This window comes from Pseudonaja textilis, chromosome 16 (assembly GCF_049901715.1).
Source record: "Pseudonaja textilis isolate UNSWEBS1 chromosome 16, rPseTex1.2, whole genome shotgun sequence".
Classification (NCBI taxonomy): Eukaryota; Metazoa; Chordata; class Lepidosauria; order Squamata; family Elapidae; genus Pseudonaja; species Pseudonaja textilis.
In genome coordinates this window covers 6,524,597-6,550,155 of record NC_142005.1, presented here as the reverse complement: position 1 = coordinate 6,550,155, position 25,559 = coordinate 6,524,597, and the positions used below count along the sequence as shown (strand labels likewise).

Here is a 25,559-nt window from a genome sequence, read left to right as displayed (position 1 = left end):
TCCCTCCCTCTCTTTCTCTCCATCCCTCTCTCTCTCTCTCCCTCACACACACACAAAACCATTGGCTTAAGACTTATGGACTTCAACTCCCAAAATTCGGCCATTGTGTAATTCACCAACTCCCAACTGGGTGAACTTCAACTCCCAGAATCCCCCAGCCATTGATGAGAGAATTCTGGGAATTGGAAGTCCGTGCATTTTAAAATCGCTAAGGTGGGGAAACAGAGGCCTAACTGCTTCAAGGCGCTGTAAAGTTATTTCCTGCGGTATGTACTGTACACATATATGCACACCATACACATATATCCACCACTTTGACATGGGTTGGTTTTGTTTTTTTTGCATTTTCCCCATCCCTACGATAGTAAGTTAGCTTAGAAAAACTGCAAAGTTCAAAGCCAGGATTTTTTTTTTTTAATGCAAATCAAATCCTGTGGAAATTGCAAAAAGCTTTTCAAGACCAGGTCTCCAAACTTGGCATATTTAAGACTTGTGGACTTCCAATTCTGGCTGGAGAATTCAAGGAGCTGAAGTCCACAAGTCTTAAAGTTGGCTAAGTTTGGAGACCTCTGGCTTAAGCCACAATCGGGCCCATATATCATTTTTCCCCGCATGTTTTTATTTTTATTTTTTTTAAAAAGGCGTAAGTGTAAGCCACGATGCGAACCGTTCCCATTTACATCGTAGGGTGGAGAAAACCGCCATGGCGCAAGTCCAACTCGTACAGAACCTTCTGGAAGGACCCACCGCCCTCCCAAACGCAAAAACATACGGGCTTGTTAACCACGAAGGTCTGGGACGGCGCTGTTTGCTGCACAGCTACACAATGCTGGCAAAAAAACCAACCCCAGCCTTTTCGCACTCACACTTCAGCCAGGCCCGCCCGCTCGTTGCTCAACAGCGCAAACTCATCTTGTTATCTCGCTTTCTCACCAGTTCCTTGCGGCAGGAAACTTCTGTTCCTTTTATTTGCGGAGTCCCTGCTGTCCTTAAACAAACCTAGTTTTTTTATATATTTTTTCCCTCCTCTAAGAAGTCGGGACGGGAGAAATGGTCTTTTTTGCTTTTCGTTTCTTTTTGAAGATGCTCAGCAGGTTGTTGTTAGGAGATCGCTGGGGTGTTCTCTGGACAGAGTCCCAGAACTCCATTGGGGCAGCAGAGAATTCGAAGAGGTCTCTTCTCCATCTAGGTAGGATACGTAAGGTCTAAAGCAGGGGTAGGCAACCCGCGGCTCTGGAGCCACGTGTGGCTCTTTCATCCCCCTGCTGCGGCCCTTTGTCGCCTGTCGGCTCCACAATGGATAGGGCTTTCAGTTAGGACAGGTAGAGGAAAAAGGACGCCCTGCTAGGAGGAGACTCTATGGTAGGGGAACCGGACTTCCGGTCGGCTCCACAATGGATAGGGCTTTCGGTTAGGAGAGGTAGAGGAAAAAGGACGCCGCGCGAGGAGGAGACTCTATGGTGGAAGAACTGGACTTCCGGTCGGCTCTTAGGACCTTTGTGGCTCTTTGAGTGTTTAAAGTTGCTGACCCCGGGTCTAAAGCATTGTTTCTCAGTCTTGGCAGCTTGAAAATGGAAGGACTTCAACTCCCAGAATTCCGCAGCTACCACACTATGGGTTTATGGTGTGATTGTGAGTGTATTGTATGTGTAAGTTTTATTCACAGCCAACTAGAGGGCCAGAACGAGTCTTGACCAGGCTTTTTCAACTTCAGCCAACTTCAAGAAGGGTGGACTTCCGACTCCCAGAATTCCCCAGCCAGAATTCTGGGAATCGAAATCCACCCATCTTGGCTGGGGGATTCTGGGAGATGAAGTCCACCAGTGTTAAAATCATGCCGGCTGGAGGATTCTGGGAGTTGAGCTCCAGCGGTATTAAAACATGACGGCTAGGGAATTCTGGGAGGTGAAGCCCACCCATTTTAGCGCATGCTGGTTGGGGGGATTCTGGGAGTTGAAGCCCACCCACCTCAAATTTGCTAAGGTTGCAAAATACCGGTTGTCCTGACTGTTAGAACAGGCAGCCATTCCTGCTCAATTCAGAACCTTGACTCAAAGCCATTCAGGCCTCTCTGCCCCCTCCCTCCTCCTACTGCCCCCACTTTACCCCTCCTCCTTGTGGTTAAAAGCCCCAGGATGCTGGCAACCTTGTGAACACAAGGCAATGCTGCCTCCGGGACAGTTTATCCCAAGCTGGGCCTTTGACCAGCTTTCAAGGTCTCCCCATTCCCGTCCTTGGTTGGTCCGCCAGACGAAGTCTTCCTCCCCCGGGCTTCGCTTTCATGGCACAAAATCTGGTCTGTGCTTTTTTTTTTTTTAAATTTATTTGGCCCCTCTAGGAGCGACAAACCCGTTTCCAGTTCCTTCTCCGGCCTGTCCGTCCGTGCGCACCCCTCCCCCACGAACCCCTCTTCCTGGCAGCTATAGTTCCTGGCGACGCTCAATCTTCAGCAGTTCAACTTCAAAGATGAGCGTGGCGCCGCCTGGGAAGAGGGTGGGAAAAAGAGAAAGAAGAAGGCAAGAGGTTGAAGGGTGGAGTGGGTGGAAGGGTCCCTGGACGAGGACCGAAACGTGGTCCTTTTTTAAAAAAAAAAAGTCCTCGCAGCTGGGTATGAACGAAGCCCATCCATTAAAATGGAAGGAGATTTAAGATTTCCACAATGGGTGAACGGCTGAAAAAGTTGATGGGAGCTAGCAGACAGGGCTAAATTGACTGCGACGATGGTAGGATACAATTCATTTTGCTTCTACTTGGAAACCGTTTCTGGACTTTGTGCTCGAGGTGGAAAAAAAAACCCATGAAACCTTGATTTCGGGTTTCGAGGATTGTATGAGTTCGTTGGTATCGAAAGGGCTAGTACATGTTATTATGTACAAGTACAAAGTTGAGGTGTGTCTTATTAGCTTATTCTACTGAGCCAAAGAAAGTCGGAAGTCAGTATATTTCTTTTCCTTTCCCTTCTCATCCTACATTTTCCTCTCCCTCTTGACGTCCCCTATGTTCCGATTATTCTCATTCTCCTTTGTCTTTCTGCATTTTTCTATTTTGACAAACCAATAAACGTTTGTCACCCCGTCAACAAAGTCAATCCAAACAGGATAAAAATCCAATGGGAGAAACTAAGATAAGGATGTTACAGAACTTGGTTAACAGAGTAAGATGTCTTATTCTATGGCTGGATGACTTTGGGTCAATCACCAGAAGACTGGGAGTTCTAGTCCTGTCTTAGGCATAGAAGCCCACTGGGTGACTTTAAGCCAATCACCAGGAGACTGGGAGTTCTAGTCCCGCCTTAGCATGAAAGCCCGCTGAGTGACTTTGGGCAAATCACCAGGAGACAGTGAGTTCTAGTCCCGCCTTAGGCATGGAAACTAGCCGGGTGACTTTACGCCAATCACCAGGAGACAGTGAGTTCTAGTCCCACCTTAGGCATGGAAATTAGCCGGGTGACTTTATGCCAATCACCAGGAGACAGTGAGTTCTAGTCCCACCTTAGGCATGAAAGTTGGCTGGGTGACTTTGGGCTAGTCACTCTCAGTCCAACCCACCTTACAGGGTTGTTTTTGGGGAGGGGGGAAGGAGGAGGAAGAAGCGTTGGAAAAGTTCGCTGCCTGATTTGTAAAAAAACCGAAGGCGAAATGGCAAATAAATAAATAAATAAATAAAGCAAAGAAATAAAATACCTGGGATTTTGGGCGGTGCTCCCCGATCTCCATAACCTGTGAGATAAGACCATAGAAGCCAAATCAGCCGGATATCAAACGATACAAGGAAACACTACGCTCCGGTAAAGTTAAACGTTACACTATGCCAAGGGGCAACAAACCAATGTCAGGGCATAGGTGCCACCCGACTTTAGGAGCCCGGTGCCCACCCAGTGTCGTTCCTGGACTGGTTTTGCTCTCATTCCTTACCGAGCTCTGAAGGGATGACTAACTTTCTTTTCTCGCCTTCGCACATCCTGGAACGGCAAAAGAAACGACAAAAAAAAAGAGGCGTTGTTGGCGTTGCAAACCTTGAGGACTAGAATTTTAGTCTCCAACTCCTTTAAACTCTGCCCTTCCACCCTGACCCTTCCAAACCCAGGCGGTCCAAACTATAAACTATTTAAAAAAAAAAAAACCCTGAAGGCCACAAATGACCTCATTAAAGACAAATCACCTGGGCGAAACCACACAGACCCCTATTGTTCCCGCATCCCTTCTAGCACGGATGATGTTACTTAGTTGGGTCATGCAACGTCTGCAGGAAAGCCACTAAATGCAGAGAGCACCAAGGATCCTATCGTACTCCTGCTCTTCCTCCTCCTCCTCTCCACAAATCCCACTCCTCTCTAACGCTGATGACACTACCTAGTCGGGTCACAAAACGTCTTCAAGAAAACCACCGAGTTCAAGGAGTATCCATTCCTCTTTGTTCTCCTCCATTAACACTGAGGACACTGCCTAGTTGGGTCATGAAAAGTCTGCAAGGAAACCACTGAACTCAGAGAGCACCAAGGAGCCCACAGTCATCGCCTTCTTCCTCCTCCTCCTCCTCCTCCTCAACCCCACTCCCTTCTAGCACTGATGACATTTACCTAGTTCGGGTCGCGAAACGTCTGCAAGAAAACCACCGTGCTCAGAGAGTCCCAAGGACCCCGCATGTCAACCCCGAGCTACAAATAATTCCCGTTTATTAATAAAAGATCTGATTCTGCTCGACCACCCGTGGGTGCCCCAAATCCATTCGAACCCCTGTTCCTCGGAAGCTGGCTTTTACCCGAGCAAGCCTTGTTCCCAGCCTTTGATGACTTGTCCGGTGCCCAGGGAGAAGATGAAGGGCTGGTCACGAGTTAAGCTGCTGTCAAACTCCGTCCCGTCTTCCAGTTTTCCCTGGGAAAGGCACAGAAAGGAAAATTAAACGGAAGGCGAGTGAACCTGACTGACAGCTGGTTTCTTTTCATCCCAAAATGAATATTGGCACGGAGACTTTGCTTCAAACCCTTCGTTGTTGTTAGTTGCAAAGTTGTGTCCGACCCATCGCGACCCCATGGACAAAGTTCCCCCAGGCCTTCTTGTCTTCTACCAGCAAACTTAAAGCTGAATCCCGAGTTTTATGTGCTCTGTGTGTGTGTGTGTGTGTGTGTGTGTGTGTGTGTGTGTGTGTGTGTGTTTGGAAACTAGCTGTAGCAAGGTGGCATAAAAATATTCTAAGAAAGCAAATCAGACAGCTCAGAACTAGAGAGCAAACAACTAAGGTTTAAATGACGGGCAATCCTTCACTCGCGATCGTCATTCTTTCTAACTTGGCAAGGGAGTCCACCAATTACACAGGAGTTTTCCGTGGTCAGCTTTTATTCAACCTCTGCCTAAAGCTGCCATCACCGAGCCCTGAAACAGGCGTTGGTGTGAGTCAGCGAGGGTGTGGAGCTGAAAGACAGCTGAGGTGTGCATGCTCTGGGAGGCTGACTCAGAATCAGGTTTGCAATAAAAGCCAGTTTGCAAGTTGCTTCAGCCTCTAGGGAAATTCCTGTCAAACTCTCTACAGCCAGACCATTTCTCAAATGGCTGGCTAGCATATTCATACCGTCACACAAAACCCCTTGATGAATCAAGTCATCCAGAATTACCCCGATGGGCGGGGAACAAATCTTACAAAGAAAGAAATAATAAATAAAATAATAAAATTTTATTTTATTTTATTTTATATATGTTTGTTTTCTGAGGTTTTCGCGGGTATTTGTATGTGGATCTTTGGTTATTTGGGTTTTCTCCTGTGTAAAATTGGAAGTGTCTAGGCGACGTTTCAATGAAGTCATTCATCATCTTCAGGCTTGTGTCTTCAGCTTTGTGCTGAAGCTTACTCCGAGAAGCACAAAGCCGAACACACAAGCCTCAAGATGATGAATGAGATTTCATCGAAATGTCTCCTAGATACTTCCAATTTTACGTGGGAGAAAACCCAAATAACCAGAGAGAGGAGAGAGAGAAAGAGAGAGAGAGAGATAGGGGAAGAGGTGGAGAAGGATGAGGAATGTGAAGTCCTTGGTCCTGATCAGGACTACCAACAATACAGGAGGGAGAGGGAGATAGGGGAAGAGGAGGAGAAGGATGAGGAATGTGAAGTCCTTGGTCCTGATCAGGACTACCAACAATACAGGCAGTCCTTGACTTACGACCACAAGTGAGCCCACCATTTCTGTTGCTAATTGAGACCGTTGAGAGTTTTTAACTTTTCACCCCCAGGAGAAAATTTGATGAATTTTAAGATGGGTGGGCTTCAACTCCCAGAATTCCCCAGCCAGCATGCTGGTTGAGTTTGAAGTCCACATCTTTTCAAAGTTGCCAAGTTTGGTTACAGAGTTGGAAGTGACCTTGTAGGTCATCTAGTCCAACCCTCCATCCAAGCAAGAGACCCCACACCATTTCCGACAAATGGCAGTCCAATCTCTTCTTGAAAGCCTCCAAAACGTCTTGTTTTGAAAAACACTAAACAAAACCCGTCACATTACAGTGAAAGGCGATGCGTTGTATGCACATACCTGGGTGTCTATTTTTAGATATTGTTTACAAGGGTTTTTAAACTTTGCTTTGTTTTCTTTCTTCTTTTCATAAATTTTTATGAAACATAACATTTAAAAACACTGAACGTTGTGGAGTCGTTTTGACATAACTTTTGGTCATCATTCTAGTGTAATATAATATAGATCTTATATACGTTTGTACATATATATATATACACATATATACATTTATTCATCCTTAATTGCATCCTCCAACATCGTTAGTGTTATTTTAGTCTCAAAGTCTCGGATATCCTCTCAACACCTCCTTTCCATCTTAGGTCCTTCCTTTCTCTCCCCACCAATGATAAAATCTATTCCAAATTATGTAATATTCCGATTCATCCTTATTTTTCATCTCTAGAGTTAGCCTATCCATTTCAGCGCATATCAGAATTTTATTTATTACTTCATCTTCACTAGGGATTTCTTTCTCCTTCCACTTCTGGGCAAATACCCTTCTTGCTGCAGTGATGACATGTATTATCAAGTATAACTCTTATGTTATGTTCTTTTTTTTATATAATTCCCAATAAAAAGCATTCTGGTCTATGGTCTGTTTTAAACCCCATCATTTCTTCCAGCCACTTCCCAATCCCGTACCAAAACTCTTGTGCTTTTTTACAGCTCCACCATGCGCGATAGTATGTGCCCCATCCCATTAAACATTTTGAGGATGGATTTTTATACATCTTAGCCAGCCTGGCTGGCGACTTTGCTTGGGTTTCTAATACTCCCTCCAACGCGGTTTTGACTCCTTCCACAGTCCTTTTGGAAAGCTCTGCCTATATTAACTCTGTTCCACATGTTGTTTGCCACACTCACCGTGTAATGCATGTGGAGAACGTCGCCTTTGCGGGACTTGATGGGACAGTTGTCCACTCGTTTTTTGACTCCAATCTGCAGTTTCCGTTTGCCTTCCGTGCTCAGCCCAGGTGAGCAAAGAGCCCACAGAGCTAAGGTGAGCAGCGCCACGCCCCGGTTCGTCTGCATCGCTGGAGACCCTGCGGAGGAGACCCAACACGGATTAGTGGAGCCGCGCGCTTGGGAATCGCAACACGACGCGAGATGGCTGGAACGGCATGCAGCGAGAGGTGTCTTGGCAGGGCCGGGAGAGGGTGAAACCGAGCCGTCTGGGAAACCGTCCTGGGAATTGGGGGGCTTGTTCCTGGTGGGAAGAATCCGCAGCCTTGGAACATGGTGGTCTCAACTGGGGGTAATTGCAACAGGGGTGCGTGTCCTCGATGCTCCTGAGTTTGGCAGTTTTCTCGCAGACATTTTGTGACCCAACTGGGTAACATCGTAGGTGCTGGAATAGAGTGGGTGTGAAAGAGGAGGAGGAGGAGGAAGTGGAGGATGTGGGGTCCTGTTTTCTTTAGTTTAGTTTAGTTTAGTTTAGTTTAGTTTAGTTTAGTTTAGTCTAGTCTAGTCTAGTCTAGTCTAGTCTAGTCTAGTCTAGTCTAGTTTAGGTTTAGGTTTAGGTTTAGGTTTCGGTTAGGTTTAGTTTACTTTATGGTGATTGCACCTTATATAATAAAATTCTTGTAGACATTTCAATGCCCAACTAGGGAATTTCATCATTGCTAGAGGGATGAAGAGTTTTAAGGGGAGGGGGAGGAGGAGACTGGCAGGTCCTTGGTGCTCTAGGAGCTTGGTTGTTTTCTAAATATTTCTAGGTAACATCATCAGTGCTAGAAGGAAGGTTTGCTCTCTGTTTATATACAGTGATTGCCTTATCAATGTTGAACTTTGAAGCAGTACACAAGGAACTACCAACTCAGTCGAGGTAAACAACAGCGTGATCAAGAACATCCCCACTAATGATAGCAGCCCAAGCCACTATTATATAAACATAAGTAATATATAAACTGATGATGTTGCCTAGCTGAGTCATGAAACACCTGGAAAGAAAATAATCACCAAGTACAGAGAGCTCCAAGGACCCATAGTAAAACCCTGAGCTACAAATATTCTATCTACTCGTAGAAAATCAATAGATAGAAAACAACCCACTCTGTTTCAGCACTGATGATATTCCCGAGTTGAGTCATGAAACGTCTGCAAGAAAACCACCAAACTCAGAGAGCACCAAGGACCCCCTCATTTCAACCCTACAAATATTCTCTTTATGTTGCTATGTTAAATCTGTTTCATGCTGGTCACTATAGATACCTAAGATTCTGGATGGACTAAGTTGGAGGATTCACAGATAGCGGGACAGAGTTTGACCCAGACTGGACATATTGAATAGCAGCTAAGAGGCTTGGCTGATGTGGGTCATGATGAGAGCTTAGTCTCAGGCCAGTTTTCCTCAATCTTAGCAACTTCTCTAGGTGGACTTCAACTCCCAGAATTCCCTAGCCAGAAACACTAGATAGTTGAAGTCCTACAGTTAAAGTTGCTTAAGATTGGAAAACAGATATGGGATTCATATTGGCAGCTGAAGTTTTTTGATCCACCATATCCATCACTGCCTCAGAGTCATTCATGCAGGGTTGTTGTTTTTTTTGCGCTCGAGATGTGTTTGGAATTGCATGCTCACCCCGACTTCTAACCGGGCATGCACCAGCAAGCAGCCCTCCCCCCCACTTCTCAAGAGCCTCCAGACTTACCCATACAGCTAGTGGGGAGTCGGGCTCTACTCCCTCCCCCGGCGCCACCACCACCACCGTCAAGAGTCTTTCAAGGAATCGCCACCCCAGGAGTTGGCAGAGTTGTTTCTCGGCTCTGGCCACCCCACCTTTCCTGAACGGCTCGCTAACCCCCCTACTTCTCTCTAACCCAAGGTTTTTCAACCTTGGCTGCTTTAGGAAGAGGGGACTTCAACTCCCAGAATTCCTTGTTTCTCAAACTTGGCAATTTTTAAAAGACGGGTGGACTTCAATTCCCATAATCCTTCAGCATGGATGGATAGATGGATGGCCGGGGAATTCTGGGAGTCGAAGTCGTCCCTGCATCTTAAACCTGTCAAGAGTGAAAAAAAAAACAAAAAACCACTGCTCCGTTTCTTCCGAAGGAGCCTAGCTTGTACTCCCCGTCCCTCCCGGTCTGCGGTACAGGTAGTCCTCAACTTACAACAGTCCGTTTAGCGACCGAAGTTACCACGGCACTGGGAAATAATGACTTATGACCATTTTTCACACAACCATTTGCAGCATCCCCAGGGTCAAAATTGATCAAAATTCAGACACTTGACAACTGACTCATATTTATGACAGTTACAATGCTCCCCGAGGGAGGTGGGGGTGGGGGGGCAGGGTGTCCCACGATCCCCTTTTGCGACCTTCTGACAAGTCAAATGGGGAAGCCAGGATTCACTGAACGACCGTGATACTTACTTGACAAGTGCAGTGATTCACTTAACGAGAAAAGTGGGGAAATGGGAGCGAAAACTCACTTCACGAATGTCTCACTTAGCAACATAAATTGGGGGCTCGGCTGAGGTCGTACGTCGAGGACTAAGCTGTACCTCCCACCCACCCACCCACCCACCAACCCTGCCCCGTTTCCCACAGTCAGCTTCCCCACATGCTTCTTAAGAGACCCCGTACCCTCCCTCGCCTTCCCCGCCCTTCCTCGGCCCCTCCTTCTGGAAGGTCCAAACCCTGGCTTCGTTCACCGCTTCCTCCTCGCTACAGTTGGTCACCTTGGCCCAAACCCACATGATGCCGGTGCCCGAGGGGTTCCTCACTTTGTGGACCCAGACGTCCCCCGACCCGCCTCCTCCGGCTTGGGTGGGCTTCTCCCGGGGGATCCACACTTGGTTGAGCTCCGCCCCGCTCTTTCGGGGAACGGCCCCCTCCTTCAGCCAAGGCAGCCCCGCCATCCTCTCGGGAGCCCGGCCCGGCTTGCGGGGGACCCAGACTTGCCCCGAAGCCTCCGTGGGGCCCCGGGGCCACTCCTTCTGGAGCCAGCCCCCCGAGTCCCGCTTGGCCCCCGCGTGGCCGGGGAGACCCCCCGAGAGGCTGCGGCTGACCCCCAGGGCCAGGAGCCCCATGCTGTCCTCCAAGCGCTCCCGGGGGGGCCTGGCCCCCAAGTCCCAAGCCCGGTGGCTATGGAGGTGGGGGGTCCCCCCTTTCCTGGGCTGGCCCTCCTTGGGGGCCCCGCAGCCTTCGCAAAGGCCCCCCGGCCAGGAGGCCCTTTTGTCCTGCCCTGCCTTGCTCTGGCTGCCAGGGGCCCCAGAGGCCTCCCCCCAAAGGTCCCCCCTGGCTGAGGGAGCCCCCCACCTCCCAGGGGCCCCCCGGGCGTCCCCTGCCTTGGCCTGGGGGTCCTCCAGGGCCGTCCTAGAGTGGCCCTCCCCGCTCCCAGGGGCCCCGCTCCCGGGGGCCCAAGAGACCTGGGTCCCCACGTCCCTCAGCTCCGACCTCTTCGGCTCCAGGCGCCTCCCGGGGTCTTCCCGCTGGGGGTCCCCCACTTCTCCCTTCCCTCCCCATTGGCTGCCCCGAGGCCGCTGCCCGCCGCCCGGCTCCAGGCTCTTCGGCGCCCCGCGCCCGGGTCCCCCTTTCCTCAGGACCCCCATTTCTCCCCACCCCTCTCACCTCTCCTTGCCTCAACGGATACCACCCACCCCTCTGCGCATGCGCTTTCCTCGGCCCGGCGCTTCCGCAGCGGAAGAAGCCGACGTGGGCGCAGCCATGTTTTTTTCTCCGCCCCTTCTCCTTCTGGCGCCCGCGTCACGTGACCTCAACGCCGCCCCCCTCCCCTCCTTCCCCAACCGCCGTATTTGAATTAAATTCGTGGGCCTCCAATGAGAGTCGGAGTCGAGGTTTTAAAATCTGGGGGGGGAGCTAATTAAAAAAAATAATTCAGCTTAAAACGTTTGATATCACGTGATGAGGGTGACGTTCCGTCACTTCCTCTCGGGGGTATAGGCGGGGCGATCTCCAGTGGGTGTGGTTTGGGGGCGGGGTTGAAGGAATCCCTCCTTCCTCTCATTCTATGTGTCAGCCGAGTATTTGCTAACTATAAAAGTGTAATTTCCTGTAAATATTTTTGTAATAAACAAACTTAGTAAGAATCTTCATTTGGGGGTGGGATGATAAAGTTATTTGCAATTAAAAATCAGATCTTTAATTGGAGAGGAATTCGACCTTAGGGGGGGAAGAAAAACCTTTTTGAGCCAAAATAAAGAGGCAATAAATAGAAATACAGCCATAAATAAAGAGCAGGCCCCGTGCAATGTATATGGTGCAAGTAACAAGAATCAGAATAGGAAGAGACCTTGGAGGTCTTCTAGTCCACCCCCCTGCTCAAGCAGGAGACCCTATACACTCCAGATGAGTCCTGTCTCAAAAACCAGCGTTGGAGCACCCACAGCTTCTGGTGTCGAGCAGTTCCACTGGTTAATCGTCCTCCCTGTTAGGAAATTCCTCCTGAGTTCTAGGTTGCTTCTCTCCTTGATTAGTTTCCATCCGTTGCTTCTCATCCTGCCTTCTGGGGCTTTGGAGAATAGACTGACCCCCTCTTCTTTGTGGCAGCCCCTTATATATTAGAACCCTTCTATCCTATCACCCTAGTGCTAGTCGTTCCTGGCTCTAGGGGGTGGTGCTCCTCTCTGTTACAAAGCCGAAGAGCCAGCGCTGTCCAAAGACGGCTCCATAGTCATGTGGCCAGCGTGACTAAACACCGAAGGCGCACGAAGCGCTGTTGCCTTCCCACCAAAGGGGTCCCTATTTTTCTACTTGCATTTTTTTGTTACGTCCTTTCGAACTGCTAGGTTGGCAGAAGCTGGGACGAGGAACGGGAGCTCACTCCGTTATGGGGCTCTAGGGTTTCGAACCACCGACCTGCTGGCCTTTCCGGTCAACAAGCTCAGTGTCTTAGCCACCACATCCGTTAGTAGTTTCACTAGACTAGCCATACCCAATTCCTGTTCTTCATATGTTGTAGCCTCCAGATTTCAGCAACTGGAAAAAAAAAATGAGGCTCTATCTCAAATGCCTCTTTAAAGACAGCTGAAGCAGAAAACACATCCAGTGGGAGGGAGTTCCCCAGCTTAATCCGGCAGAATATGAATGAGGCAAACCTGGCCCTCTGGTAAATTTACCCCCACCTTCAAAAGGGCTTTGTAGAGAGAGAGGGGCCGTAGGCCTCTCCCTTCTATTCTCCGTGCCTGAGAGACACCAGGCCTTTCTAAATATTGACTTATTAAAGGTTAAAGCAGGTTTTTCCCGCCCCCCTGGAAAAGCCAAGGGGGATACTCTGCTGTGTCCTTGAGCTTCCTGGTCTGGGAAACAATCCAATCTAGCCCATAATTCCAGTAACTCCCTCCAAATTAACAATAAGAGATTAACAGAGTTGGAAGGGACCTCATAGGTCATCTAGTCCAACCCCCCGCCCAAGCAGGAGACCATATGCCATTACTGACAGAGGTCAGCCCAGTCTCTTCTTGGAAGCCTCCAGGGATGAAGCTCCCACAACTTCTGAAGGCGACTTATGTTCCATGGGTTGATTGCTCTCATTTCTCCTTATTTCCAGGTTGAATCTCTCCTTGATCGGTTTCCATCCATTCTTCCTTGTCTGGCCTTTGGGTGCTTTAGAAAATAGCTTGACCCCTTCCTCCTCTCTGGGGCAGCCCCTCAAATATTGGAACACTGTTATCATGTCTCCCCTGATCCTTCTCCTCACTAGACTAGCCATGACCAGTTCCTGTAACCGTTCTTCATATGTTTTAGTCTCCAATCCCCTAATCATCCTGGTTGCTCTTCTCTGTACTTTTTCTAGAGTCTCAACATCTTTTTTATAATGTGGTGACCAAAACTGGATGCAGGACTCTAGGCGTGGCCTTACTGAGGCTTTATAGAGTGGGATTAGTACCTCATAACATGAGGCAAGCGCCACTGAACCAACGTCTCGCTTAACTACAGAAATTTGGGGCGGAAATCGGGGACCATGTGTAGTTATTTCTGAGTGTTTTCCAAAGCAAAAAGAGAAAAGGAGTGGGAGGCAGGCAGATAATAAGAGGCTAGTAAATCCATTTGTGTGTGTGTGTGTGTGTGTGTGTGTGTGTGTGTGTTTTGTATGTCACCCAGTCCTTCAAAAAATCTGTTGTCCCCCACAGATGTGTCGTAAAGCAGAATCACACCTTCGGAAAAACACGAGAGAAGGAAAACGGGCCGTTGTATAAGAATCATACAATGAAAAGCCACAAATAATGACACACACTGAATTGACGTAAGGCATTCAAGCCATGGTTTGTCCAAGAAGGCATCGGCTTATACATGTGAAGTCTTCGACCTGACAACCATTCATTCACTAACCATTCAGCGTTACAACGGCACTGGGGGGGAAAAATGACTTAGGGTCACTGGTCCTCGCATTACGACCGTCACAGTATCCCCATGGTCACGTGATCAAAATTCAAGGGCTTGATAACCGGCGTATATTTACAATGGTTGTAGCACCCTGGGGTTACAGCTGGTGGCCATTTTGCAAACCTTCCCAACAAGCGAAGTCAACCAGGGGGCGGGGAGCCGGATTCGTTTAACGACCGTGTGATCCACTTAACGACTCCCTCAAGCACCGTGACGAAAAGGCCACTGAATAACAGTGGAAATTCTGATGGCAGTTGGGCCAACACGTCCTGAAGTTAAACCTGTACCCACTTTTCTCCCCCACCCCCACCCCCCCCAGCCAAAACAGTGGGTTGCCTCTGAGCACGTGAAGATTGACGCCCAGCAGAGAACGGTCTTCACTGGCCGATGATAGTCAATGCTCCACTGGGCTCGGTTCTCGCCTAGTTCTCGCCTGGATTGCTGGTTTTACTCTTCTCCGGTGCTTCGCACATCTGGAAGGAGAAAAAAGGATACCAAGCTTGTTTTGATAGACTGAAATGACACCCGTTTTGCTTCAAGGGGTTGCAGGAAGAAAGAGGGGGTTCAGGGGTGCTGGTTGAGAGCCCCCTCTGCCCCCTCCCCCCCGCCAAAGAGGTGCATTCAAACCAAACACCATCCAAAAACAAATCGTGTTTGCAATGAAAACATTTTTTTTTTACAATCTTCCAGTCCGGACATATTTCTGCTTAAAGATCTAGATAAAGTTTTTTTCTGAAAAAGGAAGTGGTTTTTTTTTCCCCTTTGAGTCTCAAATCATGAAAATAAAAGCAAACTTTTTGGTACTCCCCCCATTCCAAAGAGGCTCCAGGGTGAATTTGTGCAGCATTCTTAACCCAGTTTTGAATTTGTTATTTTTTTTAAAAAAAAAGTTTCTTTTTATCTATTTGGATCCCTTTGGCACCTTGTGTCAGCTAGGTGCCACACTACATATCCCAGAATCCTTTAGGACACTAAGGTTGGTAAAAGAAGTGTCCCTAATAATTAATTACTAGTGGCTTTTGCTCATTCTGTAATGGTTTGCTAATTGACTTTCTTTACAAAGTCACTCGCAAGTGAAACGAAAGAGCAAGCCATTACAGAGTCAGAGGAAGCCCCTACGGAGAGAGGGCAAGAGATATAAAATTTGAATTTACCTGCATGTACTCTCACTGAATTTCATCCCACGCCTCTCACAATGTCCGGATTGGTGGCGACACACACATTTGCACGTCTGTGGATCTGGCTGCTTTTTCCTGTCCCGACAAGGTACACAGGACCGACTAGAAAGAGAAGGAAACAACAGATTAAGGCCCTCCAACTTATTCAGGTACAAATGGGATCACAACTTGCTGTCATTTTACCCTGGGTGTGTTTTTGCAAAGAAATTGGCAAAACCTGTTTTTTCTGGAACCACCTCCAGGGTCTACCCACCAGGAATAATTCTGTATGTGTGTAAATCAGGTTTATGGGATCTGTGGGGAGGGAAGGGAAAGGAAGAGGAGGGAGGGAGGGAGGGAGGGAAGGAAGGAAGGAAGGAAGATTGACTGGCGGGAGGGAGGGAGAAAGGGAAGGAGAAGAGAGAAGGAAAGGAAGGAAAATTGGAGAGAGAAAGGAAGGCAGAAAAGAAGGAAGGAAGGAAGGAAGGAAGGAAGGAAGGAAGGAAGGAAGGAAGGAAGGAAGGAAGGAAGGATAATTAGAAGGAGGAGGGAGAAAGGAAGGGGAAAGAGAGAAGGAAAGGAAGCAAGGAAGAAAAGATGGAAGGAAGGAAAATTGGAGAGAGAAAGGAAGGCAGAAAAGAGAAGGAAGGAAGGAAGGAAGGAAGGAAGGAAGGAAGGAAGGAAGGAAGGAAGGAAGGATGGATAATTAGAAGGAGGAGGGAGAAAGGAAGGGGAAAGAGAGAAGGAAAGGAAGCAAGGAAGGAAAGATGGAAGGAAGGAAAATTGGAGAGAAGAAAGGAAGGAAGGAAAATTGGAGAGAGAATGGAAGGGAGAAGGGAGGGAGGGAGGGAGGGAGGAAGGAAGGAAGGAAGGAAGGAAGGAAGGAAGGAAGGAAAATTGGAGAGAGAATGGGAGAAGAAAGGGAGGGAGGAAAATTGGAGGGAGGGAGAAAGGAAAGAAAAAGGGAAAGGAAGGAAAGAAGGAGGGATGGAAGGAAGGAAGGGATCTTTTTACCTAATTGAATTAGATCTGAAAAGCATCGTTCTCGATCTGAAAAACACAAGAGAAAAACAACAGATTTAGCAACTTGATTGTCAAAGGGAATATATATATATATATATAGATAGATAGATAGATAGATAGATAGATAGATAGATAGATAGATAGATAGATAGATAGATAGATAGATAGATAGATTTAGATATAGATTTAGATTTAGATATAGATTTAGATTTAGATTTAGATTTAGCGGTCCGTGCATAAACATTCATCATCGCTATGGATTTAAAACATTTGTGCACCATTTCCTCTCTAAGACATCTCAGCAACACCCCTTCCAAAGGAGGTTAAACCTGCAGCCTCCTCCACCCAGATTTGCAACGGACCGTTTCAAAATAAACTACAACCCCCAAGTTTTGGCTGGGCAGAAATGATGACAGCAGCTGAGCCCACCTGGAATCAGGATATGTGTGCAATAGACAAGAGGACGTGACTAAATCTTAATAGTTTGAGCAGAATAATAACATACCCCCGAGCAGAGTGCCTGCATTTATAACAACCCTCCTGGAACAACAGCTAAGTTGTCCTGAATTCCTAAGCACACATCCTGAAGTTAATCCCTTTCCTTTTAATGCCCACAGCAATCGCTTCTTTTATCATGTAAATCCAACATTGCTGAGGATTTGAAAGCAAGTCTTTTTGACGTTTTTCACGGATGGCCTGGCCTACTTACATCAGAAGCCGTTCCTTGCTGTCACCGGTGGACACAACTCTTTTAAACGGTTTCTTTTATTAAGGCACCATATAATACGAAGAGAATTCAAGCAGGCTTCTGCCCGTTAATTCCGCAAGAACTAATAATAATCCCGCTTTGATTGCTCAGAACTGCACGGTGACTGAAAAACGGTTCCCCTAAATTTAAACCTTTCTCCCCTCTCAAAAATAGTTTATCTGTCACATACAGATAGTCCCTGATTTATGACCTCAATCAAGCCCAAAACTTCTGTTGCTCTGTGAGATGTTTGTTAAGTGAATTGTGCCGTTTTTGTTTTTTTTTGCTAAAGTTGTGAAGTGAATCCCTGCAGTTGTTAAGTCAGATACACGTGTCATCTCATAAAACATTCCTGTGCCTGTTTTAGTAGTTGCCATACAAAAGGAGGGGAAAGCGAAAGTACATTCCAACTCTTCTCTTCAAAAGGTTGTAACTAAACTACCAGGGATTTTGCCCGGGAATCTATTTAATTGGAGAATATGATTGATCACACCCAGCCGGTGAATGGGCTCCATTGGAGAATCTGGTTTATGAGACCCCCAGGGAGGAGAGGGAGAAACAGGGTCATATATATGCCAGAGTGGGCTTCATACAGAGCTGTGCCAGTATGTCGCCTCTAAGGAATCCTTACCTGCAGCTGCATTCCAGGTGCTCTTCAAAAGTCAACTGGGTTATATATCTGTTTGGAAAGAGGCTAGCCATCACCTAGAAAACGGGAAGATGAAGTTCTTCATTCTAAACGTCCAGGATTCAGTGCTAAATACAAATATTGTTATCTGCGGTAGGAAATAGAAGTAGAAATTCAATTCCAATGCAGCTTTTATTTCTGGCTGTTTTTGAACATCCCTAGACTGGAGGCTAAAACATGATGAAGAACGGTTGCAGGAACTGGGCCTGGCTACTCTAGGGAAGAGAAGGACCAGGGGAGATAGGAGAGCAGTCTTCCAATATTTGAGGGGCTGCCCCAGAGAGGAGGAAGGGGGTCAAGCTATTTTCTAAAGCACCCGAAGGCCAGACAAGGAAGAATGGATGGAAACTGGACAAGGTGAGATTCAACCTGGAAATAAGGAGGAATCTGCTCCCTTCCGCCTCTTACCTCCAAGATGGCTTCCCGGGAACGGCTGGGCACGCAATCCAAGGAGTCGTCGGAACAGCAGCCGGTACAGCGCCTGAGGGCCACGCAGGACGGGATCATGATGTGGTTTCTCAAAGACGGATGTTCCGCCGTGACCGACACCATCGTCTCCCTGGGCTGGCAGGCGCTGCGGTTGTAGACCTCCAAAAAACGGATCACTGGTGGGGAGACACACCTGGGCTTTTAGCTGGCTCACCTGTCATCAGAGAGGGCTGGCCCTACGGTTAGGTTCCAATCCTCCCTTCCTTCTTTCTTCCTTCTTTCCTCCCTCCCTCCCTCCTTCCTTCTTTCATTCCATTCTGTCTGTCTACCTATTATCTCTCTCTCTCTATCCATTATCATCTATCTATCGAGCTAGCTAGCTATTATCTCTCTCTCTTGTCTGTCTGTCTCTATCATCTCTTTCTATTTGTTTATATCTATCTACATATTATCTCTCTTCTACCTACCTACCTACTTCTCTCTCTTCTATCAATCAATCAATCTATCTATCTATCTATCAATCATCTCTCTTATCTCTCTACTTACCTACCTACTTCTTTCTCTCCTATCCATCTATCAATCATCTCTCTACCTACCGCCTTATTATCTGACTTATCTCTCTCTATCCACCTACGTACTTCTCTCTCTCTCCTCTATTATCTCTCTACCTGCCTACCTATTATCTGTCTTATCTCTATCTACCTACCTCTCTCTCTCCTATCTATCTATCTATCTATTTATCTATCTATCTATCTATCTATCTATCTATCTATCTATCTATCTATCTATCTGACTTATCTATCCGCATACCTATTTCTCTCTCTTCTCTTCTCTATTATCTCTACCTACCTATCATCTGTCTTATCTCTCTCTCTACCTACCTACCTCTCTCTCTTCTCTCTCTACCGCTCTACCTACCTACCTGCCTCTCTCATCCATCTTTCTTTCTTTTTTTCTTTCTTTCTTTCTTTCTTTCTTTCTTTCTTTCTTTCTTTCTTTCTTTCTTTCTTTCTTTCTTTCTTTCTTTCTTTCTTTCTTTCTTTCTTTCTTTCAAGTTTCTATGGGCTGCCCAATTCACCCATAGATGACTCAGGACAGCTTACACCATTAAAAATCCACACTACAGACAGAACCCCCATAAACCTCCACCCCGTTTATTTCCCCCATCCCACGTTAGAGCAGGCATAAATGCGGGGCACTCACCCCACTCCCACCCCTCACACAAAACAACCCCCATTTTCAGCGTCTCTTAAGAGCGGGGTTTGCTACACTTTCTGCCTGTGGGGTTGAAGACGGCGGAAGTGGGACTGAAAGACCCATTGAAAGACTGGGGTGGAGGGAAGGCAGGTTTAATGGGTGGGTGGGGGGCACCTCTTCTTCACTACCCCCCCGCCAACCCCACCCTTACCTTCCACAGGGGGCAGCATCTGCTCCGGTTCAACCCCTTTCGTCTCAGAGGGGGCCACGGTCTGTCAATGGAAAAACACAGGAGAATCAGGAACAGAGGTGGGATCCAGCCATTTCTGACCGGTTCTGGAGAACCAGTAGCGGAAATTTTGAATCGTTTGGAGAACCGGCCAATGCCGCCTCTGACTGGCCCCGCCAACCCCATCTATTCTCCACCTCTCATTGAGTCCCAGCTGATCGGCTGGCTCTTCTTTGGTTGCCCTGCACAGGAGAACGGAGCTGGAAAGCAGGTTAGATGGGTGGGGAGGGAAGGGGGATTTTGCAGTATTCTTCCGCTGCCACAGGGAATAGAATAGAGGAATAGAGTTGGAAGGGACCTTGGAAGGTCTTCTAGTCCAACCCCCCTGGCTGAAGCAGGAGACCCTATACCATTTCAGACAAATGACTGTCCTATCTCTTCTTAAAAACCTTCTTTTCTAGGAGGAGGAAGGAAGAAAGAAGGAAAGAAAGAAAGAAAGAAAGAAGAAGAAGGAAAGGAAGGAAGGAAGGAAGGAAGGAAGGAAGGAAGGAAGGAAGGAAGGAAGGAAAGAAAGAAAGAGGAAGGAAAGAAAGAAAAAGAAAGAAAGAAGAAAGAGGAAGGAAGAAAGAAAGAAGAGGAAGGAAGGAAAGAAAGAAAGAAGAAAGAGGAAGGAAGGAAGGAAGGAAAGAGGAAGGAAGGAAGGAAGGAAAGAAGGAAGAAAGAGAAAGGAAGGAAGGAAGGAAGGAAGGAAGGAAGGAAGGAAGGAAGGAAGGAAGGAAAGAAAGAGAGAGGAAGGAAAGAAAGAAAAAGAAAGAAAGAAAGAAAGAGGAAGGAAGAAAGAAAGAAGAGAAAGGAAGGAAGGAAGGAAAGAAAGAAGAAAGAGGAAGGAAGGAAGGAAGGAAGGAAGGAAAGAAAGAGGGAAGGAAGGAAAGAAGGAAGAAAGAGAAAGGAAGGAAGGAAGGAAGGAAGGAAAGGAAGGAAGGAAGAACAGAATTGGAAGGGACCCTTGAAGGTCTTCTAGTCCAACCCCCGCTGCTCAGGCAGGAAACCCTATCACATTTCAGACAAATGACTGGCCTATCTCTTCTTAAAAACCTTCTTTTCTGGGAGGAGGAAGGAAGGAAGAAAGAAAGAAAGAAAGAAAGAAAGAAAGAAAGAAAGAAAGAAAGAAAGAAGGAAGGAAGGAAGGAAGGAAGGAAGGAAGGAAGGAAGGAAGGAAGGAAGGAAGGAAAGAAAGAAAGAAAGAAAGAAAGAAAGAAAGAAAGAAAGAAAGAAAGAAAAGGAAGGAAAGAAAGAAAAGAAAGAAAGAAAGAAAGAGGAAGGAAGAAAAGAAAGAAGAGAAAGGAAGGAAGGAAAGAAAGAAAGAAAAAAGAGAAAGGAAGGAAGGAAGGAAGGAAGAACAGAATTGGAAGGGACCCTTGGAGGTCTTCTAGTCCAACCCCCGCTGCTCAGGCAGGAAACCCTATCACATTTCAGACAAATGTCCAGTCTCTTCTTAAAAACTTCCAGTGTTACAACTTCTGGACGCAGGTTTAATAACACCAACAAGACCAAGACCTTCCTTCCTCCTCACCCTGGCACGCTTTCTCCAGGATGGCCTGAGGGTGACGGATACCAGGGGCACCGATTCAAAGAGCAAGAGGTATTTGGCACCGGACGAAGCTGCACGGTACATCCTAACTGGCCCCTCTGCCCAAGAGGAGGAATTCTGGCCATCACAACCCCCAACCAAGTTTTGCCCCAACCCCATGGAGCTGATCCAGATACTTGGCATCTGTGCCAGGGCTTGGCCTCTTTGCTCCGTCCGGGCACGCAATTTGGAGAAAAAAAGTGAAAGACGGAGAAGCTGCCCTTAAAGTGGGCAAAACCCTCGGCTGTCCTCCCCCTTTCTCAAAGCCATGCCCCGCTCTTGCGCCCCCCCCCGCCCAGCTCCCCGATGCCCATCCCACCCAGGGCATTTCTCACCGCTACCTACTTTCGGCGAGCAGCTTGGCAGCTGCCAAGCTGCCATGGAGAGAAGGCAGAGGAACCCACAGGGCGTTTTCATGGTCAAGGTGGGCCAAGGGCAAAGGTAGGCGGGGGGCTTTGAAAAGTTGCCCCCTCGCCGTGGGAGGGAGAAGCTGGCTTCAATCCAAGGCGAAGCTTTCTGCCAGCTGCTGCCAGGCAGCCCGAAAGAGAGGCAGCCAGCAATTCTCCTTCAGATAATGCAGATTTTTTCTTTTCTTTCTCTTTCTTTCTTTCTTTCTTTCTTTCTTTCTTTCTTTCTTTCTTTCTTTCTTTCTTTCTTTCTTTCTTTCTTTCTTTCCTTCCTTCCTTCCTTCCTTCCTTCTCTTTCTTTCTTTTCTTTCTCTTTTCCCTTCTCCTTCTTTTCCTTTCTTTCAAAGCAGTGCCCAGGAAGCCGAGATTTCAAGGGCACGGGAGGGACGAAGGAGCTGCCGCCGTTTCGTCTCGCTGTCCTCCCCCTCTCTCCAAGCCATGCCCTGCTCCAGGTGAGACGCCACAGGTGCCAGGCGAAGGCAGAGGCCGCAGGTGCGCCCGGCGGCTGACCTCCACTGTCCAGACGGGGCGGCTGGGATGCTGGCCACCACCAGAGAGGAGGCGGTGGGAAGCCTGCTGGCCAGAGCGGGCAGGGTGGCCCGAGAGAGCGCAGCGGTTCATGTGACTGCGGAGTGCCAGGCTGGGGAGGGGAAGGGAGCCCAGCGAGGTGGGGAGGGAGAGGAGACGGGCAGCCGGCCAGAAATTCAGAGGGGTGGGCGTGGATTGGCTCTTTCTTTAGTTAGTGGTAGGAGCCTTCCCTTGTTCTTCTGGGCAAATAACTCCAGGAAGGGAACGTGTCCAACCGATCGTCCGCTTCCTCACCACAACAACCCTGCGAAGTGGGGTGGTTTGAGAGAGAGAAAGGAACTGGTGCAGTCACCCAGCTGGCTTTGGTGACTGAGGTGGAACTAGAACTCGCCATCACCTGGTGATCGGCCTAAATTCACCCAGCCGGCTTTGGCGTCTGAGGTGGAACTAGAACTCACCATCACCTGGTGATCGGCCTAAATTCACCCAGCAGGCTTTGGTGACTGAGGTGGAACTAGAACTCACCATCACCTGGTGATCGGCCTAAATTCACCCAGCCGGCTTTGGTGACTGAGGTGGAACTAGAACTCACCATCACCTGGTGATCGGCCTAAATTCACCCAGCCGGCTTTGGTGACTGAGGTGGAACTAGAACTCACTGTCACCTGGTGAGTGGTCCAAATTCACCCAGCTGGCTTTGGTGCCTGAGGTGGAACTAGAACTCACCGTCACCTGGTGATCAGCCCAGTCACCCAACTGGCTCTGAGGCCTAAGGCAGCACTAGAATTCACCATCACAACTAGAACTCACTGTCACCTGGTGAGTGGTCCAAACTCACCCAGCCAGCTTTGGTGCCTGAGGTGGAACAAGAACTCTCTGTCACCTGGTGAGTGGTCCAAATTCACCCAGCTGGCTTTGGTGCCTGAGGTGGAACTAGAACTCACTGTCACCTGGTGATCAGCCCAGTCACCCAACTGGCTCTGAGGCCTAAGGCAGCACTAGAATTCACCATCACAACTAGAACTCACTGTCACCTGGTGAGTGGTCCAAACTCACCCAGCCAGCTTTGGTGCCTGAGGTGGAACAAGAACTCTCTGTCACCTGGTGAGTGGTCCAAATTCACCCAGCTGGCTTTGGTGCCTGAGGTGGAACTAGAACTCACTGTCACCTGGTGAGTGGTCCAAACTCAGCCGGCTTTGGTGCCTGAGGTGGAACTAGAACTCACCGTCACCTGGTGATCAGCCCAGTCACCCAACTGGCTCTGAGGCCTAAGGCAGCACTAGAATTCACCATCACAACTAGAACTCACTGTCACCTGGTGAGTGGTCCAAACTCACCCAGCCAGCTTTGGTGCCTGAGGTGGAACAAGAACTCTCTGTCACCTGGTGATTGGCCCAGTCATCCAACTGGCTCTCATGGCTAAGGTGGAAATAGGACTCACCATCTGGATTTGTGAGCGGGCAGTGTCCTTAGGCATGTACAGAGTGCTTTTTCCATCCCACTGAGATGCTCCTCATCGGCTGGCCCGCAGCTCTAAAAAAAAAGCGATTTCTTTCCGATCCAGCAGTGACCCCACTTCAGCTACGGATTTAATGGGTTTTGTTCCATTAAAACGGAGCAACGTTTTATTTTAACTGAATTTTTAAATTCAAGATCCTTATTTATCACTTTCACGTGGCGTTTTATTCCATGTCTGTAAGGTAAGCCAATTAGAGTCGCCTTGGGTGAAATGGACGGCATATACATTGGATAAATACATAAATAAAATCTGGAAAAATAAATTCTTTTTTTCGCTCCAGCACAGGAGACCAAGCAAACCATCTTGCCAGCTCTTCGTTGGGCATGGCTCTTACCAGGTAAAGACAGTATATGTTTGTGTCCCTCAAGCTGAACATTTCAGGGATGCCCGCACCAAGAAAGCTAGCAGCTCAGGGTTCGAGTTTCCTTGTGGAGCTAGCTTTCTAAGATGCGAGGGAGGCGGTGAAGCGAACCCAGGGACCAGAATTTTGAGGAGGGCTGTTTTAACATCCGCTTGGCTGTTTTACATAGGCGATGTCGGCGTTCAAACGCTTGAAACCAGAACGGATCAAGGCGCAGGCTGACAGAACCCTCGCGGCTGTGGCATCGAATTCGAATCTGTCCCCAGCTCTGTTTGTTCTTCCCCCGTGCTCCTGGCTTCCCTGCACACCTTTTCCCCATCTGCCCACCTTGAGGAAACACCTTAGGGCTCTTCAGCAAAAAAAGCCTTGGTGCAGAGTTCGCCAGGGGAACTCACCGCCACCGGACGTAGATGCAACCGCCCCTTCTGAGGGGATTTTGGAACAGGAAGAGCTGGATTTGGGGAGGAAAAGCCTATTGGGGGGAACCAGGGGGGGTTCCCCCAGTCTTGGGCAGTGTGTGTGTGTGGGGGGGGAGCTGTGGTAGGGACCCCCACATCAAGGCTGTGGCATTCATCTTTCGGTTGCTTCCCCATGACGGGGAAATAAAAGGTGCCACCTCCACCTCGATTTGGCAGCCGTGTGTTTTGTAGGAGTGTTCCTGTTGACCCGCTTTTGTGTTTTTCCACCTTGACCCACGCTGACAAACCCTCCCTCCCGCAAGCTGCTAAAAAGATTCCCTTCCACATCCCTATTTTATTTTAATTTTTTTTTTTTGCACACTTGAGATTTAAAACAGTATTTCACACCTACTTCTCGCCGCAGTTGTGGTGCTGGCAGAAAACAAGCTGGAAGGACAAATTGTGCATCTGTAAAAAAAAAAAAGAGCTTTTTTTGTGTGTCTCTGTATTTGTCTGTCTGTCTGTCTGTGTGTGTGTGTGTGTGTGTGTGTTGTTTCTCCCACAGGCAGTCCGTGGTTAACGGCTACCATTGGGATTGAAACTTCCACCGGCCGTTAAATGAGCCCTGCCGATTTAACTGCCGTTTTGGCGCAACGGTGGCGAAGTGAATCATTAAGGCAGTCATTAAGCAAACCAAGCCGACGTTCAGCGAATCTGGCTCCTTCCTGTACTAGCTTTGCTCGTTGGAAACTTGTCCCCCTGTCACAAACGGCAAGCCACGGGATGCTGGCTGGGGAATTCTGGGAGTTGAAGTCCAAAAGACTTAAAAGTTGCCAGAGCCCTGGCACGCAGCACCCGCCTTGCCCGATATACAAGCCAATAATGCTCAGACGACCCTGGGAGATTCGACCGACGGGACTTTGGCTCGATCAGCCAACTGATCACACAATTCCAGGGATTTCGGGGGGCGCACCCAGCCATGGAGATCTTCCTTGGCTCGGGCCGAGCTCCGCTGTGCAGAACTGGGACCCTGATGCAGAATAGACTAGGCTAGAGCTGGAAGGGAGACCTGGAGGTCGTCTAGTCCAGCCCCCTCTTCAGGCAGGAGAATCTATATTATTTCAGATCAATGGCCATCTAGTCTCCCCTTAAAAAAACCTCCAGTGTTAAGAGCACCCACGATTTCCCGGTGGCAAGCAGTTCCACTGGCTAATTGTCCTCCCTGTTAGGAAGTTTCTCCTTAATTCCAAATGGCTTCTCTCCTGGATTAATTTCCAACCTTTTGCTTTCTTATCTTTCCTTCAGATGCTTTGGAGAATCATTTGACACACACACACACACACACACCCTCTTCTTCTTTGTGGCAGACAGGAAGACCGCTATCCTGT

The 25,559-nt window shown here is 48.2% G+C and overlaps 2 protein-coding genes and 1 long non-coding RNA gene across 8 annotated transcripts; 1 reads left to right on the top strand and 2 right to left on the bottom strand.

Moving 5' to 3' along the window:
• Positions 1-328: 328 nt before the first annotated feature.
• Positions 329-11,134, bottom strand: FKBP2 (FKBP prolyl isomerase 2). Of its 3 annotated transcripts, none has more exons than XM_087913878.1 (6): positions 11,083-11,134; positions 7,370-7,548; positions 4,762-4,874; positions 3,915-3,961; positions 3,684-3,719; positions 329-2,482 (listed from the first exon to the last, which is right to left on the bottom strand). In XM_087913878.1, the coding sequence occupies exons 2-6, from the start codon at positions 7,535-7,537 to the stop codon at positions 2,421-2,423; spliced, it is 426 nt and encodes a 141-aa protein (XP_087770004.1). In that variant the 5' UTR covers positions 7,538-7,548; positions 11,083-11,134; the 3' UTR covers positions 329-2,420. The 3 variants fall into 3 exon arrangements, with proteins under 3 accessions (XP_087770004.1, XP_087770003.1, XP_087770005.1); XM_087913877.1 differs by lacking the exon at positions 11,083-11,134 and adding an exon at positions 9,157-10,024; XM_087913879.1 differs by lacking the exon at positions 11,083-11,134 and adding an exon at positions 9,883-9,905.
• Positions 11,135-13,712: 2,578 nt separating this feature from the next.
• Positions 13,713-23,421, bottom strand: VEGFB (vascular endothelial growth factor B). Of its 2 annotated transcripts, none has more exons than XM_087913876.1 (7): positions 23,335-23,421; positions 19,311-19,371; positions 17,882-18,078; positions 17,417-17,490; positions 16,029-16,064; positions 15,012-15,137; positions 13,713-14,330 (listed from the first exon to the last, which is right to left on the bottom strand). In XM_087913876.1, exons 1-7 carry the CDS (start codon positions 23,368-23,370, stop codon positions 14,252-14,254), a joined length of 609 nt encoding a protein of 202 aa, XP_087770002.1. In that variant the 5' UTR covers positions 23,371-23,421; the 3' UTR covers positions 13,713-14,251. The 2 variants fall into 2 exon arrangements, with proteins under 2 accessions (XP_087770002.1, XP_087770001.1); XM_087913875.1 differs by lacking the exon at positions 23,335-23,421 and adding an exon at positions 21,304-21,434.
• On the top strand, positions 21,261-24,137 carry LOC113454490 (uncharacterized). Of its 3 annotated transcripts, none has more exons than XR_015739682.1 (4): positions 21,261-21,382; positions 21,713-21,817; positions 23,698-23,749; positions 23,943-24,137. It is a non-coding gene; the product is annotated as an uncharacterized LOC113454490 (long non-coding RNA). The 3 variants fall into 3 exon arrangements; XR_015739683.1 differs by having other exon boundaries at positions 21,273-21,382; positions 21,716-21,817; XR_015739684.1 differs by lacking the exon at positions 21,261-21,382 and having other exon boundaries at positions 21,716-21,817; positions 23,693-23,749; positions 23,943-24,082.
• Positions 24,138-25,559: the final 1,422 nt, after the last annotated feature.